The sequence below is a fragment of the Harmonia axyridis genome, chromosome 1 (genome assembly GCF_914767665.1).
Source record: "Harmonia axyridis chromosome 1, icHarAxyr1.1, whole genome shotgun sequence".
Lineage (NCBI taxonomy): Eukaryota > Metazoa > Arthropoda > Insecta > Coleoptera > Coccinellidae > Harmonia > Harmonia axyridis.
In genome coordinates, this window is record NC_059501.1 from 42,085,499 (window position 1) to 42,105,924 (window position 20,426).

The following is a 20,426-nucleotide window of genomic DNA, read 5'->3' on the forward strand; positions in this document are numbered from 1 at the left end:
ATTGAATTCGATTTTTTTCCTATATGAGTGACATAGTCATTTCAGTGTTCGTCTATTAAAACTCCTAAAAATTAAGTAGATTTTTCTGGTTTAGTTGTCAGATTACACAATTTTATAGTAGAAGGTGTTAAGATATTTTGTTGACTAGTTCTGAACAATATTGTGCTAGTTTTTCCTCATTCAGCAGAAGGCTGAATATTATCTACATAATTGTTTGCAAACTCTAATAAATTTGGATATATGGACCCTGCTCTTAAGCCTGTGTCATCTGCGTAGTTTGTCATATATCTAGAGCATGATTGCGAACATTCAGTTTGTGCTACATTTATGTTTAAGTGTACCATGTCGTTCATTAAGATTATAAATAATATGGGACCTAAAATACTACCTTGAGGCACGCCTGCTCTATTATCTTTTACTTCCGATTTTGATGTTACCCCCTTTTTGAAAACTTTTATCCTTTGTTTTCTATCAGATAAGTAAGACTCGATTCATTTCACTGCAATTCCCCTTATCCCATATAACTCGAGTTTCATTAATAGGAACCTTGGACAGAGACAATCGAACGCCTTTGTGAGGTCCAGAAATATGCCTAATAAAATTTGGTTCTTTTCAAATGCATGAGTTATTATCTCTGTGAACTGCATAATAGTAGTCATAACCGATCTTCCTTGTAGGTATCCATGTTGACTATCATTGACTATTTCCCTCGTCGTAATTTGCACCAATCAGAAACGAGCAATTTTGAATTACAAATGGTTTCTAGGTGGAAAAACTGTTTGGCAGGACCTGTCAGCAGTTTATTCGCGTTTACCCGCGGCAAAACTTGACAGTTGTTGTCACCAAAAATTACAATACATTTGAAAACAAACGTAATTATTATTTCCAAGGACACCAGAATTAAACCTTATCTGCAAATGGATAATGAGCACTACTCCAACATCATAAACACCCTTAGAAGTGACGCCTCAGAACCTCAACAGATTACATTAATTATGTACCTACACCCCACATCTTCAATGAATCAACAAAAGTTTCAAACAATACCCCTACCGTGTACCAAAATTGCAATTTATATTTTAATTGTACCATAAATAATTAAATTTGTAGTATTTCGGATGAAATAAAATTGAGTATCTGTTTTTCAGTTTTCAAATTAATACCTATACATGCAGAATAATCTGTTACTCAGGAAATAGTCTTGTCAAATACCATTCGGGCATCTAATTTTTCCTGTGAAAAAAATCGAAAAAACACATTGCAAAGTAATATTTTTTGACAAAAAGCATTCGTGCAGGTGCAAAAATCCTCGTCTTCGACTCGGATTTTTGTTGCCACCAGCACTCATGCTTCTTGTCAAAATATTACTTAGCAACGTGTTTTTTCGATTCTTTTCGGAAAAATTAGATGCCCTTATGATATTACTTACGAAAATATCGCATACAACAAAAAAATTTTCTATACGATTTGTCAAAGCCATTTCAAAGAGTTTTGAGAAAGCTGGTAGCAAACTTATAGGCCTGTAATTCTCCATTTGGCTACTTACCTATTAATTATTTAAGGTTTACTCTATATAACGATCGATTACTCTTTTCGAAAACTGGTGCCATTTCTTATTGGGTTGATTTTTTGAAATATGTTGACGTTTCATTCAATTGAAGAATCAATAAATTGAGATGTGCAAGAAAGAGGCAGTGACCTGTATTTTAGTGAGTTCGAACGTTATCGATTTAAATGGCAATGCAAGACATGAATATCTCTTTTCCATCAGGTTGATAATATCCATTAATAGATCACAAATTCTTCTTGGTATTGGTGGACAAAAAGTAAATAACATTTCATAAATATAATTGATTTTCTATGGAGGGTAACGAAAATTGGATGATAATTTGAAAAAATTATATCTTTGAAATCATTGGCACTAGTAAAATAAAATTTATCAGCCATGTTGGTAATAACTCCCTCTATCACCGACATTCCGTTGGTATTCTATTCACGGGACAGTCTGTACCCATATATTTAGAGAAAAAAACTAACACATTAAAAGGAATTTAAGAATCAAAGTTACACTAAGAATTCCTTTAGCTGCATTCATAACAAACATATAAACAAAGATAAACGGCTCTGATTCTTCCGTGATGTAATTTCAAAGGCGGTGCTAAATCATATTTCAAAATGAATCAAATTAAATCAATCTTTATTCATCCCTTAAAACATATTATTATTCAACTAAATAATTGATAATATCAATTAATTACAACAAAAGTAAAAAAGCACGTTTTAAAAACTTTAAATTGAAATAATTCATACAATATAAAAAATGAAAATTACGAAAATGAACAACTAACTGAAAGAATCAGGGAAAAATTCCTCAGTACTATAAAACATTTTTCAATTAACATTAACTTGATCTTCTCCTTAAATGTTTTATTATCTAAATATTTCAATCCGCTAGGCAAATGATTGAACAACTGAATACCGGCAAAAGTGGGAGATGTTTCATATTTACTAGTGTTGTGTCATGGTATGCATAAAATACTATCATATTGAGTCTAGTAGTGATGAAAGTTAGAACATTTCATCAACTTATACAGTTTAGATCTCACATGCATAAGCAGTTCAATATGTATATACAAGGAAATGAAAAAATTTTAAAGTTCCTGAATATTGATCTACAGGAACCGGACTCTTGATGTTTTAAGCCGAAAATCAGGCAAATGCTCTTTTTTTGCGCGATAATTGCTTTTGTCAATTTTAAGGGGGGGCCCGGGCCCCCTGGCCCCCCTAGCGTCGCCACTGATCTCACTGAAACAGTGTTTACTGTGAAGGAGAGTAAAACGTTTTCCTTCGCATGAAGAAGATAAGTAGACTAGACATTCATTCATCCTCAAAATTTCTAAGGAGACTAGCGATTCTTTTATCTCAAAAATGCATTGAGTATTAACAAATGAAGTCAATTTTCTAAGAGGTTCAGTTAAACATTTTCAGTTGTCAATAGTTCGAACTAATTTGAAAATGCCAGACCTTGCTTGAACTGTGTCTTCAATGAAGAGTTAATTTCAGAAAGAATTATTGTTCCAATTCTCTGGTTAATAGATTGCTAAACACTAGAACCTGCCAGCGTAGGAAACAATTCTTCGAATTCTTCTCAAACAACTAAATATATTGAAGAGGTTCTGAAATGCTTGCTCAGGTAATATCAGGTTGATTTTAGGTTTTTCGAGTAATAAGTTTCAAAAGCAGTCCTTTTATTATTTTCTGAATTCAGAATTCGGAACTAATGATCCCGGATTCGATTCCTGCACTTGTATATTTATCGAAAATTTTTACATTGATAATTTTATGTTTGTTCTGTCATGTGACTAGAAAGTTTGAGTTAAAAGTGGAATAAATATTCATTGTCTAAAGTTAGCAACGCTTTTTTCTGGTGGACACACTGTACAGGGTAGGCAAATGCCGATGTTTTAACACTACAACTTTGTCTGAGAAACTGATGAGTATTAACTTTTGGCCACCTTCTTTTGGTTTCGAGTTATGAGCGAAAATTGAAAAAAATGGCGATATCGAAAAACAATGATATCTCTGCTAATAATGATGATAGAGCTCTGAATTTAAAACATTAAACAGGAACTTTTTCCGTAAAATCCAGTGGCGTGCTCGTCTCTCTAATTACGAAGCTATAACCAGGGATATTTTTTAATGGGAAACTAGATTTATGTGTCATTTTTTGAAAACTTAATTTTCACTGATTTAAAAAATATATTACATCGTATACAGGGTGTAACATGATCATAGCCTAGTGGTATATGTGGGTCATCTAGGTCATTCAGAAAAGAAGCTTGTTTTGTATCCGAAGACTGTTAGTTTCGCAGATACAGGGTGAACCATGAAAAATGGCCTTAATTTCTGATCTTTATAACTTGGTAATCAGCAGTACGATTCGATCTGTTCAAATTTTGTGGGTTTCTTCACTCCATGCAACCCTTCAAAACCTTAAATGTAATTTCAATATTTTCGGGACAGTATACAGATTATTGAGTATTCTCGACATCGACATTGAAAGAGTCGCAAACGAAAAAATTCATGTGTTGTGTAACTTTTTCCGGTTCGAGTACCGCTCGGGGAGGTACTTTTTCCGGAATTAAACAATTGTCTGTTAGCCATCAAAATATTATGCTACGTATGGATATAATAATAAAAAGCCTTTATTATACCCAACAGGAGAGTTCCCAATTAGAGGGTACAAATAAATAAGCATTTCTTAAACAAGAAAAAGACATCCTAGAAATCAAAAACTGAAAATTTTCAACAACTATAAAAATGAACTACAAAACTATAACTATAAAAACACATAAAAACAAACTTTATTAGCACTCTCACAAAACCAATACACAGGTGCTTTCCGAAGTATTTTGGTCCGAAGAGTAGGCAGAACAAACGCCAGCGGACGCCTGGTCACCTATATAAACTCCTCATAGTATAAGGAATTCCTTATACTATGATAATATCTATAATTTCCCTGACCTGACCTGAGGTTGAAGGCAATTAAAAATGATTCACGTTCAACCCCCTTATATTTTTTTCATATATAATAATGTCGGTTTTTTGATCAAAGAAATATTGAGTAAAATTTGTAAGATATTCTGTTTGAGTTTTCTATGGTTCTGGTTAATGGATCAACATTAAATTCATTACAAATCTTGAAATTGTTATTTTACAGCTGAAGAGGAAATTTCCTTTCGATCGAATTGGCTGTTTAAAAATTATTAGGAGAAAATATTAAGGATATTTGCGGAACTCCTTGTTGGAATTGACTATTTTAATTAAGCTACCCAGAAAATTTCAAGTTATAATACTTCTCCGTTCTACAATTATCATGTTCATGGTCAGATGGACAGAATATAATTTGAGTACCTACCTACCTACGTATTCATTATCATTGAGTCGGACATTGTTTGAGACCATTTCTGGCACAAAATTCATACATTACATACATTATGACGTAATTATTCTTTGAATTTGTCCTTTCCATGCATTTTCCGCTATTTGCTATTCAAATAATTCGTAGGTTAACTAATATCAATCATTTTATAATTCAATTGTTATTTTCATTCGGATATCTTCAAACACTCTTTCACTAATGAAAATCAAAGCTTTAAACGTTCAAAATCTAGAATTAAGGATAATTTAAAATTTTTCTATTTTATCCTCGTTTTGCCCATACATTTTGATTTTGTTATTTCTCTCCAGACTGTTAACTTTGATATATAATAACCTTTTTTCATTTATAAAATTTCCCTATTTCGAATCAGTTCGCTTCAATAAAGTTCTGCGGTACTTCGTCCTTTACCCGTCAAAAATCCTACATATGTTGAACAATACAATATTTATTCCGATTTAAAATGTTCACTTTCAATTACTTCTACAAAGTGCTCACTATTCTTGCTTAGTGCTCTTAGCACTATTTTTTTTTCTTTCACTTAAACGCATCGACTGCTATGGTCATTAGCTCTTAGCACTATTATTCACACTTTAACATGTACCTACATCAGTACCTACATGTCACCTTCGTCGTATAAGTACCTAATTTTCAATAATTTTATCATTTCATTTCATAATAAAATTAAACATATTATTTCTTCGAAGTGTGATATTACCGAGGATTTAACTGAGAATACCATATTTATTTTATTTCGAACAAAAGTAACATCGACTGTATTTTGTGAAATTCGTGAAATAATCATTTATCATTTTCCTTAGATATCGCAATATCAGGACCGACATTGAACATAACCAGGGTGAACAGGAAACACATGGGGCAATATATGTGCATAGCTAACAACGGCATTCCACCTGCTGCCAACCAGACATTCAACGTGGAAGTCTATTGTGAGTGTTATTCATTATCCTCATTTTTTAAAAATAGTGTCTACGATAAAATAAATATATTGCTCAGCGATCAAATCAATAAATACAACAAAAACGGGAAGATCTATTGACCGTTCCCTAATTGTGACGAGATTCAAGGATCGCAGTGAAATACACACGTGCTTAAAATCTAGAGATATTTCATAAATTGATCAAACAGATTTGAGCAGTGCCTGGAACGAGATGGTATTGATTCGGCTCTCTTGAAGAAAAACCCCAAAACGGTAATTAAAGAATATACTTATACACCTAAAACTAGACAAGCATATTAAGTCGTGCAAATGACATCGTTGCTACTCTACAACATATTCCCCGTTTTGGAAGTGAGATACAGGATGCTTTATGTAATTTGTAAGCAATATTTTGTGGAATATGGTAAATTAAGATGTGAACTATGAAACAACAATTTCTGGTTACATCTGATTAGTAATAGGTTCATGATTCAGCATATCGTGTAGTGGTGTATAATTCTGAAAAATATTTTAGAAATGACGGAACCTACAATGTTCGCGATATATTGCTCAGCTGGATCACATTCTGTCAATATACTTGATTTTCCAAAAAATTTCCGTCAAAAAGAATTCTCGAAAATAAAAAGAAATTTCAACCTACAGAGAAGAAAAAACAGAATAGTATTTCATGATTGAACAGGGTGTTTCATTCATAAGGGAATGTTTATCACCCTGTATGAGTGTGCCAAGCAGAGATTTAGAATTTTTCTTATGAATTAATTCTTTGTGGTTACGAAAACGGAAAAAAATCATTATGTTTACTTACAGTGTGATCCAATATTCACAACAATAGCGAAAGTGTGAAATTTTACTAGTCCGGATTTGATTTACTCGATTTCAGAAATATTGAAAGAAGGCGATAATAAAGGGTTACAACACTTCAAAATTTGAAATTATTCGTTCGATCGATTAAAGAGTTATTGAATTATGAAGTTTCACTCATAAGATGAACATCACGCTGTATATCCCAAACGAAGGCACTCAGGCGATTGAAACCTCTTGATAAGAGTCCTCTATGATGATGATGATGATTTCTATCACCAAATTGAGGAATTATTGAAACTGACGAAGAGCAACCAAATGACAGTAATTATGGGCGACATGAACGCTAAAATCGGCAGAGGAAACGAAGATCCAATCGTTGGGGAGTACGGACTAGGTATCAGGAACGATAGAGGTGACCGATTCGCAAGATTTTGTAATGAGAATAACCTTATCATTGCAAATACATTCTTCGATTTACCCGAGAGAAGATTGTATTCCTGGACTTCTTCTGCTCATACCCAGGATAAAATAGTTAGAAATCGAATAGACTATATCTGTATAAATAAGAGCTTTAGGAACTCAATGACATCAGTAAAAACTCATCCCAGGGCCGACGTACCATCAGATCACAACCTATTAGTCGGAAAAATAAAAGTAAGGCTCAAAAAAGTTAATATTAGACCGGGAAGAGCAAAAATAGACCATGATAAGGTAAACAAAGCACTATGCCGAGAAACAATCCAGAACGAACTGAATGAAAAAATTAGAGACATGCGAGATGAAGAACCTGAGATGTTGTGGAACAGGTGCAAAGATATAATAGTTATTTATAATACAAGTGCAGAAGGCATTGATATTCTTCCACGAGTTCAAAATTCAAAAACGAGCCACGAAGTGGCGAGTTTTGGAATGAACGAGTGGTAGAATGAGCCTTCTGTACGAGTATTATACATTATTTTCTCTAATTCATTGCATTTTCATTGAAATTAATGAAATATTTCCATAAATATAATTTAGTGATTTTTGCATTGAAAAATGTTGGTTGGCAGAACTGATTTCTTTAAGGCAATTTGATGAATTGACAGATAAAGCCGTAGCGGAAAGTTCGGAGTGCCAACATAGAATAATAAAATATAACCATGAAAACTGTGCGTTTCTGATACATTCTCGCACGATTTTGTTCTACAAGATGTGGAAGAATGAACGGAATAACCACAGAATTAGAGAAACTAAATTCCCAAAAAGAACACTTGATGTCGAGAGAAAAACCGGCTAGACAAACTTGGATGACGGATGAAATACTGGCAATGATGGAAGACAGAGGAAGATATAAAAATGTCAACACAATAAGGTATGAACAACTTCATAAGAGTATAAGACGAAAGATCAGAGAAGCAAAAGCAGGGTGGCACAAACAAGAATGCGAAGAATTAGAGGAATTTGAAAGGAGATATGATATGTTCAACCTGCATCGAAAATTAAAAGTTGTCACGGGAAAAGACGGCCTCCCAATGGCCTTGAAGATAAATACGGCAACAGAATAATGGAAGTAGAGAAACAGCTAGAAAGATGGCAAGAATATGTGTCCGAACTGTTTAAGGATGACAGAGACTAGCTACAAGCAATGAACGAAGAAAGCGGACCTTCTATAACATACGAAGAAGTGGAAAAAGCTATATCTTTAGCAAAGAACAGAAAATCGGCAGGATCAGACGAGATCTGTATAGAAACGTTGAAGATCATGGGTGAACATACTATCAATACGCTCACAAGATTATATAATTTAATTTATGAAACAGGCAAGATACCCTCCGATTGGTTACGTTCGATCATCATCACCATTCCCAAAAAGAACAACTCAAAGAAATGTTGCGATTACCGTATAATAAGCCTAATGAGCCACGCACTGAAGATACTCCTATGAATAATTCATGGAAGATTATACAAGAAACTCGATGATAAAATCCAAGATACCCAATTTGGATTTAGGAAAGGACTGGGAACACGGGAAGCCCTGTTTAGCACACGGGTACTAGTGCAAAGATGCCGTGACATGAATCAAGACGTGTATATGTGTGCAATTGACTTTGAAAAAGCGTTTGATAAAGTCCAACATAACAAGATGCTCCAAATGTTGAAAAATGCAGAAATTGACGACAAGGACGTTAGAATAATAGCGAATCTGTATTGGTACCAAACTGCGAGCATACTCTTGGGAGATCGAGTTTCGAAGGAAGTAGAAATCAGAAGAGGCGTTAGACAAGGTGCTATTTTGTCTCCATTGATCTTCATTTTATATGCAGAACAAATATTCAACGAAGCGTTAAAAGATAAAACCGAGGGTATATTAATCAATGGAAAAATTATAAATAACATCAGATATGCAGACGATACCCTGATTTTTGCAAGTTCGGAGACTCATTTACAAAACCTTATGAATACGATAACTTTTCATTGCAATAAATACGGCCTAACATTGAACACCAACAAGACCAAATATATGATAATAAATAAAAACGACAACTGTTAGAATAAAGGAATTTATGTGAATGGTGTTCAACTCGAACGGGTGAATAAACTAACGTACCTAGGAAGTGTTATCAACGACAAATGGGATCCGAGTATAGAAATAAGGAGCCGAATAGGTATAGCACGAACAACTTTCACGAATATGAAAAAAGCGTTCTGCACACACGACCTTAATATCGCTCTGAGAATAAGAATGCTGAGATGTTATGTTTTCCCTGTACTCATGTACGGAGTTGAATCGTGGACATTAACAGATGCTCTAGTAAAGAAAATAGAATCCTTTGAAATGTGGGCCTATAGAAGGATTCTGAAAATAAGCTCGATAGACAGAGTGACCAATGAAGAGGTACTACGACGACTCAATGAAAGGACTGAACTGATCAACACCATAAAAAGCCTTAAACTTGAATATTTCGGGCACATTATGAGACATCCAGAAAAATATGGCTTGCTTCATCTGATCATCCAAGGAAAAATAATGGGGAAAAGGAGCGTAGGTAGAAGACCAACATCGTGGCTGAAAAAAATCAAGAGTTATCTCTTGCTTTGATGAACCAATAGAATTCGTAAATTTCCCATAGTTACGGAGTATTGATAAGTGAATATACCCTTGACGACGTGGTATAATCGTTTTGGTGTTTCGCCTCCTGCCATATTGTGATCATTTCTATAGCAACATTCTTGGACGTTCGCCAAAAAAAAGATTAAAGTCAAGCTCAGTGAAATTACATTGAATAATCAAAATTCAGGACTTTGGTTATTCATAGTTATTGAAATTATTCTTTATATAATGGTAACGAATACCAAAATGAGCATAGACAATATACATATTTCGATTATACGATCATCTTCACTCGACATATTTCGCGAAACATCACGAGAGTGCAGCTCGAGTGGTGTTTCGCGAACTACGTCTTGTGAATCGGTGTCTAAACGAATGGAATATTGTTATGCTCTTCTGATATTATAACTGAGCGTTCGCAGTTCTAAAATGGTCGTCACGGTGAGATGACTACTGTTCCTCACGTCCCGTTTACAAACCATAATAATCAAGAACTTTCACCAAAAAAAAATATTTCAAATTCCTCTGTGAAGAGCCAGATGAAATATTTTCATTTTACTGAAGATATGTTGTGTTGAGACCATCAGATGACGAAACCCGATATCGTCTATTTCTACGATATTTTAACAAAAAATGCTCAAATGAGAGGTGGTAATGAATATAATTGAAAAAATACTTTGTGAAATTGCCTAGTATCTGAATTTTTCAGATTATAAATTATGTACTCTAGTATTGAAAAGATGATATAGGCCATTGGATGGAAAATGGTCCAGATTTTTATGAACATATAATAATAATAATAGGCCTTTATTGACAATAAAAATAAATATTTGATTCACATATTATCGAAACAAAATATATTTTTTCAATCACAGGGCGGAGTGGGTGATTGTAAACCCTCTGTTCTTCCACTCAAACCCTGAAGAAGAAAATAGCAATTGATTCTTATTGTGCTTTATGTCAAAAAAAAACATACAAGTACTCTGAAGAAGAAAAATAAGAATAAAAAAAACAATGGTGAAAATAAGAAATAATAATTTAGAGGATCCAAAAACTTATCTCACAGGTGCACACTGTTCACTGAACAATATGTCCCAGACACGTTTTCTGAATGAATTTACTGATAATGATTTCAGATGGATGAATTGATTGTACAATTTGCAAAAGGTAAATGATCTTTCGAAGAGGGCAAGCCTATGAGGAGGTGCTGATATAAGTCCACGAGTTCTGATATTCAAATTGTGAATATCAGATCTGTATCTGATCTGCCTGTGAAGGTATGAAGGAGTTGCTGTGGTGACTATACGATGATAAAGAACTATAGCTGATAATTTAAACCTGTTCACCATATTGAGCCATCCAGCTTCCGGCAATTTATGACTTATCCTTTCTTATGCCGTAAACTTTCTTATGCCGTAAATAAACCTCAAACAAGAGTTTTGAATATTTTGAACTTTTCTAACTGTTCCTTGGTCTAAACAAGCGGAACAATAAGTAAAATTCGACAGTACTAGTGAGTTGCAGAGCATTGTTTTCATTTTTCCGGAAAGGGATCGTCTGTGTGGGTAGAGAAGTTGCAAACTCATAATGGATTTTTGAACACAACACGCAATATGTGTTCTGAAACGCATATATAGGTACTGCTGGTATGGTTAGAATTCCCAACTTTTTGAAAGGAAACCTGCAACTGCCTGACTGTTTGAGATTCATTATTATCCTTATATTCACTTATAAGACAATCATCTCTTTCTATGTGCTGGTGCACCATCGTGCTGATACCTCACATTTTCATTAGTGTTGACCATCAATGAAGTTAAAATGGTTGTGGTCCAAAAAAATTTTATACAAATCTGCAGTTTGCGGAGGGATTTTGAAATTGATCACATGTAATGGCATCAAATCATTGTTAAAAATCCCACCGCAAACGTTGACACTGAAACGTTGCTGAAATCGTTTTGTTCCAATGGCATCTAGATTTTGCTCTGGCCATGCATATTGATTACGATTGTTGATACAGTTCTCAGTGAAACAAGCCTTGTCAGATCACATGACAAGCGAACTAAATCTATTATTTTGTTTATTATGTTGTTGAAGTAACTATCGACAAAATTCTTACTGTTGTCGCTAGCATATAAAGCTTGTCAATTTTGTCTAAGAAATGCATCCATTTCATTTCTTTTTTCACGAATGGCCATATGAGATTTGGCAATAAAAGAAGATAAGCAGCTACATGCCGAATAATAATCTAAAAATTGCCAAGGACAGCTTCTATTACATCTTCTACATTCACTTCAGTTGACCGAATGGCTCTCTTTGGAGCAGAATTGCTGTTTCTGGAAATCTTCGTGATGGTTTCTACACTAAATATTATGTTATTGAGTGGGGGTGTATTTTGATACGCGATATCCTGATGTTCTGGAGTTTCCATTGGAATACTCAAATTCAATTACAATATGTGCGTACTGTACTACAGACTTGTGGAAGAATGCATTGTACTGAATTTATTTTTTCAGTTCCTCCGCTGATAAGAATCAAAAACCAGATGGTAGCTGCTAGGAATGGATCATCTGCTATTCTTGAGTGCGAAACGGAGTCGTTTCCAGAACCCTTGAGGTGAGACGAATTCGCTTGATGTAGAAGATGAACTCTTCATTGGTTGTCTCGAAATTTACTTTCATTATCGAGTTTCATTAAGATTGATTTTTTTTTTCAGGTATTGGGAGAGATCGGATGGTAGACTCTTGGAAAATAACGAAAAGTATCGCATAGAATTTATCGGACAACGTGAGCCTTACCGAAGTATAATGAGATTGAATATCACAACAACAACTGCTTATGATTTCAATTTTATATACTTATGTGTCAGTAAAAATGAGCTACAGGCTACAAAAGGGGAAATTACTCTGTTCGGTAGGAAAGGTGAATGCTTTGTAACACCAACAATAGATAAGTTAGGTTCTAATTCATTGAATCAATTCATGGGAGTTTTTGTAAAAAGAAAATTTCAATGCAGGTTCGTCGTTCAATTGGTGTGTAGGGTAGGCATAAATTACGTACCTGGAATAATAATAAGCCTTTATTTTCCAACAGGTGAAATTACCCAATTACAGTAATTCACGTAACAGAAGCGAAGTTTACCTTGTAGAAATGGTACAAATTAACCTATTTTTCTTGAAAACCCTCCGAATTTTTACAATTCTTCTGAAAGGATTTACACATATTGTGTATGAAATCTATGAATAAATATACATAATAATTAAACCTGCAACGACTTGAAGATTTGATCTCTATATAATATGATATCTAAAAATTATAATTATTATCTCATATCAGGTTATAATAACTGTATTCATGAATGTGAGATTTATATTAATTTCATTTTTGTCGTTCAGTTTTTTTTATATGAGCTGTTCTGATAGGAATCTCCAGAAAACAATCATCAACCGTTAAACTAAATTTCAACCAATCTGATCCATTTCACTGAAAATTTTGGCTTTATCCGCTAAATGCTTTTTTCTTTCTAGTGACGCGATGAATATAATATTTTGTATTGAGCTTGTAATCATTATTATTATAAACCAAACCACGAGATTTGGTCTTGGTCGCATCTTTTTTGAAATATCAGTATTTTTGATATTCTTCATCTTATATACAGGGTGAGTCAATAGTGCTCGATGGGTCGATAACTCTTAGAAATGTAGGCATAGGAGAATTATTCAAGTTTTGACGGAATCGGCAGTAAATTGAAGATTTTTTGAACTACGAAATTTCTTTCATGAATTAATGTTGATTACTATGGATGAGGATGCCAAGCAGATATTTAGAATTTTTATTTTGAAGTAATTCTTCGTGGTTACTAAAACGAAAAAAAATCAAGATATTGAAGTACAGGATTATCCAATGTTCACAAAAAATAGAAAAAGTCTAAAATTTTCCTAGTGCGGATCTGATTTAATCCATTTCAGAAATATTGAAGGAAGGCGATAGCAAAGGATGATGAAATTTGAAAATATTCGATAGATGAGTTGAACAGTTATTGAACTAATGAAATTCAACTCGGAAGGAAGTGTTTATTGATCACCCTGTATAACGGTGCCAAACAGAGATTTTGTATTGCTTTTGCTAGAAGAAACTAAAAATAACTGCTCTGCAAAAAGAATGTTCCAAAGACTAGTACCTATATTCTTTGATGCGTCCTTTCTCCTGTGCAGTAATTATTTCATTTTTCCCTATCAAAAACACAGCTAGTAAAAGATTACGTAATATGCATCCAATCCTTCAAAAATCACAGAAATCATTCAATGACTCATTTTGATTATAAGAGAGCTATCAAAATTCTTTCATGACTAGCTGAAAAAATTTTTGGAAATATCCAAGATCGACCCAATTATTCACATTCAAATTTTTCTCCGAATGAAAGTGTATTTTTTTAATTATAAGTAAACAAAATTTCAAATCGATAACTCAGAAACCGTCGAACGTATTATGCCTATTATTGAACTTGACACTGACACTGACTTGACCAAGATATTCCGACCTTGAACTTATTCTGGGAATCTCATCTTCATTTGAGCCAAAACTTCAGAACAGCAAGTGCACATAAAGTCAAAGAAGAAAGTGATGGATAACAAATTCATATTACTCTTATTTCACAGAAGGAGATTCAAGACATCCTCAAGGACCTTCGGAAAATAAGGAGATGGTTTATGGAATGCTTCCTCCAGATATGGTTAGTTTAGAAGATATCTGCGGACCTCAATTCGAGTGCCCCGATTGTGGTAAACTAGAAATGAGGTGCAATGGCAGTGGTGTTTCTCTCATTGATTTGATTAGTAAGTGGGAAATAAGACCGTTTGGTACCGAAAAGTACAAGGGATATCCTAGTAGAAAAACAGGTGAGGAGTTACTCTCAAAAAGATAATGAAATATTCGGATTCTGCAATCACGAATGGATTTCTTTCACAGATTGTGTCTTGTATGCAGTTGGAAAGCCAGTATTTCATAGACTTTCTGATGATACATACGGTAGTTGGATGAGAGATCCGCATCCGAGTGATAGTGACGTGGATAAAGTATGGGCAACAAATGAAAAAAATGATACCTACCTTTTTCAGTATGACAATAAAACGATGTTTAGGAGAGATATTCCTTCTAGGTGAGGTCATTGAGTAGTTTTTAAAGTTTAATGTTGAATTGATATCTTCAATGTGAAGAATTTAGGTTTTTTTTTAAGATAATGATATAAAAATGAAATTAGTGAATTTGCAAGGGTTTGAAACTGATTAATAGAAAATGAATCAAAAAAATTTCATTCGACTTTAATTTTTGAATGAAATAGGTGCACTAGAGGCAAGCAAGCTCCATTTTTATCTGATTTAACCATTTTTATTATAAGAATTCATATCAATCTACTCGTATTATATGAATGATTCTACAAATTTTCAAACAATTTATTCTTATAAGGAAAAAACTTCCATCTCTATTTCAAAGCTATGAATACATACGCAATTTATTCCTTTTGATACGCAAGGTATTCTGTATGAAGGTATAAACAGACCAACGCAGTCGCAGACTACGGGAGCGGGAGCTGGAACGAAACTTTTGCGGGATGGATATCAACAGCGGGATATGAAGGAGTGCATACCGGTACGAATAGGACGCATGCGAATTGCGGAATATCTGCGAATTAATTTCAGTTCGCAGCGTGCAGTGTTTTCCAACTTTTTTAAACATTTTGCATAAAACTGTATTATATCTTAGGAGGTGGATTTGAGAAAATCTCATTGCTCACATGGGCATAATATGGTTTAAAACAAAAACATTATCAACATTTTTGAATCAAAGTAAGAATTCATGAAAAATGATGACCAACTTTCCTACGAACCAAAATCTGATTCAAAGAGAGGCTGAAACTCGAAATGTAAATATAAGGAAAGGAAGATTTTGTAGTAGGAATAAAACCCGAACTTCGATGTTTTTGATTTTGTTGTTGATTCAATATTAAATGGGTTCATTGAAGCTCCTGACTTTCTAAATGATTCTTCAGGAAGAATTTTACGTTTCATTTCCAATAACGAGATATCTCACCCCTGTTTATGCGAATGAATCAAATTTTTCGAACTAATTCCAAGTCATAAAAAACGAATGTTGGATGTGACAAATTTGAGTGATACTGCGTATTGAAGTTGAATTCACCAATATTCTTTTTGATTTTGATTTTAAATTCGAAATACAAAGTGATATTTTCAACCTGAACACTTCAAATGAGAAATAATTAATCCGGTCCTCGAATATTGAAATAATTAATGTTTCAACTTCGGTATGTGTTGATTACATCCCAAGTTTCAAAACATTCCGCCGATCAGTTTGGTTAATTTTTGAATGCCAAACCGTACCCACCTAGTCCTACTCTACCTCTGGTAAAAGTTACTCTCGGGATACCCTGTATATTTACTCTTTTGAAATCATTGTTTTAAGTTCCATAGTTGAGTAAGAAAAAATCACAACAACTGCCTATGTGTTTTTTTTTGTACTTAGTTAAAAAAAAAACTTTATCCATTTACATATATATAATTACAGGATTCCATCCCGTTCTGATCAATTGACGTAATATTGTATTGTTCATTTAGATTCACATATCAGTTTGCTTACACCAGCATAATGCAGGTGGTTCGACGCGTGGCGTCAATTAAGATAAAAAAATTAATGTTATAAATAGGAGACAATATGTTACAGTCAGTCTGTCAGTCAGTTTTTAGTAATCAATCAAGCTTTAGAATAATCTTAGATTCATCCTGTTGTTATTTCCATATTTACTTGTAAATAAATTCGTTTTTAAAAACGTGGTTTTCTCAACGAAAAACATATTTATGTGTACGGCTGAATATACAAATAACTGCATCTATTGAAAACCGAGAAGAAGGTCAAAGAGATCTATTTGGGCGATTATATGCTAAAATGAATCTATATGTCATATAATTCGAGGTTATTGATCCTCTAAATGACCTAAACTTTCTAGACTGAGAACATCGAAAAAAGTCTCCTATATTCTGTACATAACGAAAAAAGAGATAATGACCAGAACCTCGAATCATTGAATCTAATTATTAACTGTGCATTTTCTCCAATATCACCAGTGCTCGGCGTGAAGCAGAAACCTTTGAGTCAGCAATCAGAACAGAAAAAACATCATAATAAACCAAATTGGCAAATAAGGCTAGACGCCAAAGTACATAGCTTCCGACAAGATAAAGGAAGGCCAACACAATTTGCGAAAGGTACTCCGTCGAAGAAACTCCACAAAATAATGGATTTAGTTATTAATCACCATAGGCAACAAGCAAATTATCATCCCAACAATGAAAATACTCAAAAAACACATGAAAACAAATGTATACTCTAAACGACTTAAGAGATCCAACGAGAGCTATAAACGAAAACATAACAATATGATTTTAGAAAACTCCGAAAAAATTTTTTATAGAATGCTGAACGAACAAACGTCAGTAAAATCAGGGAGTCCTTCAAGCGCCGAATTATACAGGGTGGGTCTTTGACTTGTACATATATTTTAACCGAAGGTTCTTGAGGTCAAAAGAAACACTTTTTTCATTTACCATTTTTCCGATTCGGCCCTGTTAAAAAGATATAGCCATTTTAAATTTTCAAAATGAGCTAATTCACCCCTGAAAATCGGAACACTGAATTTTTCTCAAGCATAAGATATACCTTTTGAACCTTGGAAATAAGCTACTAAATTAGAGAAACCATCATAAACTCACGTTTAACATTCCATTTGTTGAACAAAGTAGTGTTTATAATAACATAAATGAGTCATCCCAATTTCGTTGACGCTAAAGATTAAATATTCTTCTCTTGATTTTCTATTTCATTTTCGATAATTATAACGAATTGAGCTCGCTACCACCTATATTAGCTCTGATATTCATATCCATTCATTCATTATATTTCATTTATATTATATCGTTGTTTATTTCATTTCGTACAAGAATTACCATTTAACCTTAAAATCTCAAATAAATAATATTCATCTGTGAAAGTTCTAACACAGACTATAGTAATCTGTGGTTTTAAGTTTGAATTTCAAATTTCGAGTGATGCCAAATATAAACACAGCAGTTCGATTCGAATAATCTATGTTCTAACCTAAAATTTTTATTTACAGTTTACACTGGAAATATGTAAAATATTCAATGGAAAATATTAGACTCCACTTGTAATCAAATTTGTTCTTAATGTGTACCTACATTATAGCCAACTTTAGTACTTAATTCATCTTGATTTTGGCCTTAAAAATAAATGAGAAGTATTCAATATAAATATCCACAATAGAATATCCTGTTTCTTTCAACTCACCTAATTTGTTTTCGCATTAAAACAATTATGGCCCTCTTGGAAATATGTCAATCATATGAATATGCTCTTAGGATGAATTTATGGAATAGCAAAAGAATAAAAGTATTCAATCTCAATCACATGAAAATTTGTCTAGTATGTACCTAGTCCTAGTGGTATGTTTCGATGTGAGTTTGAATGACCCGAAAAAGAATACAGTATTGTTCGATAGTAGCAGTCTTTAGTGGGATATTGATTGTTGTCATTATAATGAATATAATGGGACTATTTTGTGAATTATTTTTTAAACATGGGCTTTATGAATAATCTGGACCTTTCAAAAAGAATGTTGATTTTAATGAAGTATTTTCTTATTATCAGAGCTGTGCCGAAGCTCAGTAATTTGTAATCAAATCGAGGAGTTGAGGTGAGCTTATTCAAATAACTTCATTTTCAAACTAAGTTGGCTAGTATTCTTAAATCTGAGACATGACATTATAGTAAATATTCATTTCTGTGGTTTTTTTTCCACAACAGAACAGAGTTGCATTCAGACAAAGTACCCAATTTTTTGAATTTCACATCAAAAAAAAGCTATATTTCAAAAATCATTTCCTTCGATACAACCATTTACGAGATATAGCCGAAAATCACATTTTTTCAACAGCCTGTATCTTTTTAACCGGGCCGAATCGGAAATAATGGTAAAGGAAAAAAGTGTTTCTTTTGACCTCAGGAATCTTGGGTTAAAATATATGTACAAGTCAAAGACTCACCCTGTATAGATAAAGAAGAAATGCTTTGGTTATTGACAACAGGTATCACATAGTATTTCCTCATACCTTACGATCCAACAAAATACAGACCAATAAAATGCCTACATATGATATACAAACCTCATCACATCATGTTTAGCATATCATATCAACAAAAATTGCGAGAAAATAATATAATGACAATATAGCAGAAATTATGTTCGAAGAATTCACACTAGGATCGAAGGAACTGCTGATAACTAGATCTGATCATATGCAACCAAGCCTTCAAAAAACATAGAAACATTTTTAGTACATATTATGATTATAAAAAAACTTTTCGACTCACTTTCAGCTAGCTGACGAACATTTTGGAAATATACAAGATCGAAGTTTTCAATGGGCAATTGGAAAACAAACATCGAACTTTGCACGGCAAATATAACAACTGAGAAGATCCCAATTAAAAGGGAATATTTCCAAGGAGACTCCTTGAGCTCTTTACGGTTCTGCTTGGCACTGATCCCACCCTTTAAACAACTGAACGCTACTGAAAAGGGTTTCAACATTAGAGACAATAGTAATACTACCACCCTCAAGCATTTGCTGTACATGGATGGTTTAAAACTGATACCAAGCAATAAAAACCACCTAGAAATTATGGTCAAACTAATGTAAAGTTTTTAGAAAGATGTACGAATGGAATTCGGATTGGACAAGCGTACTCTCAGTGTAATACGAGGAAGAATTCAAGATGAAGTGCAATAATCTTTACAAATACTTTGGAATGAAACAAAACCCACTAATCACCAACCAAAGAATGAATCCAGACTTAACGACTGAGTTCATTAGGAGAACCAACAAAATTTCATAAACAAACTTCAACAGCAAAAACACGACGAGAGCCATAAATACATATGCATGTTCAATTCTGACAAACTCTTTCGGTATAATTCAATGAAGCAAAACAGACATCGAAAATTAGAACACTGAAGGCAATAGCAAACAAGCACCATCCGAAAAGCAGCATTGAAAGAACAACGTTGTCGAGAAATAAAGAAGGCAGGGGTCTGATGGACATCATGATCAGATAGAAAGCCTTCGAGAATATTTTAGAGATGCCTGTACATCAGAGGTCTACAAAACATCATGTGAAGCAGACGAATCCTTTAAAACTGCACAGGAAGCAATTTCCATACAATCACTCGGCAATAAAAAAGGGAGCCCCTACGTGGGCGACATTCCAACGAGGTGAACCCGGATCATTTCGACATTGAAGCATCGAACTTTTGGCTCACATTAGATGTGATGTATCCAGAAACGGAAGATTTCCTTTTAGCCACCCAAGATCAAGTGATCTCAACGAGAAATTACTACAACCATAACTTGAAGGATCGAACTATTACTGACGATCGATGCCGATAAATGGGTGTCCAACGAATGAGATAATCCAACATATTACGGAGGATGTCAAATGTTTACAGGAAATGAATATAAAGGGAAGATACTCCACCAAAAATT

The 20,426-nt window shown here is 33.6% G+C and overlaps 1 protein-coding gene across 1 annotated transcript in view; it reads left to right on the plus strand.

Annotated features, from left to right (window-relative positions):
• The window catches only part of LOC123688796, a 52,347-nt gene that overhangs the window by 26,758 nt on the left and 5,163 nt on the right, over window positions 1-20,426 (plus strand). The window contains exons 7-11 of the mRNA XM_045627462.1: window positions 5,761-5,889; window positions 12,309-12,408; window positions 12,509-12,714; window positions 14,451-14,690; window positions 14,761-14,950. Of these exons, the coding sequence (XP_045483418.1) occupies window positions 5,761-5,889; window positions 12,309-12,408; window positions 12,509-12,714; window positions 14,451-14,690; window positions 14,761-14,950 (865 nt within the window). The remainder of the gene's footprint in view (window positions 1-5,760; window positions 5,890-12,308; window positions 12,409-12,508; window positions 12,715-14,450; window positions 14,691-14,760; window positions 14,951-20,426) is intronic.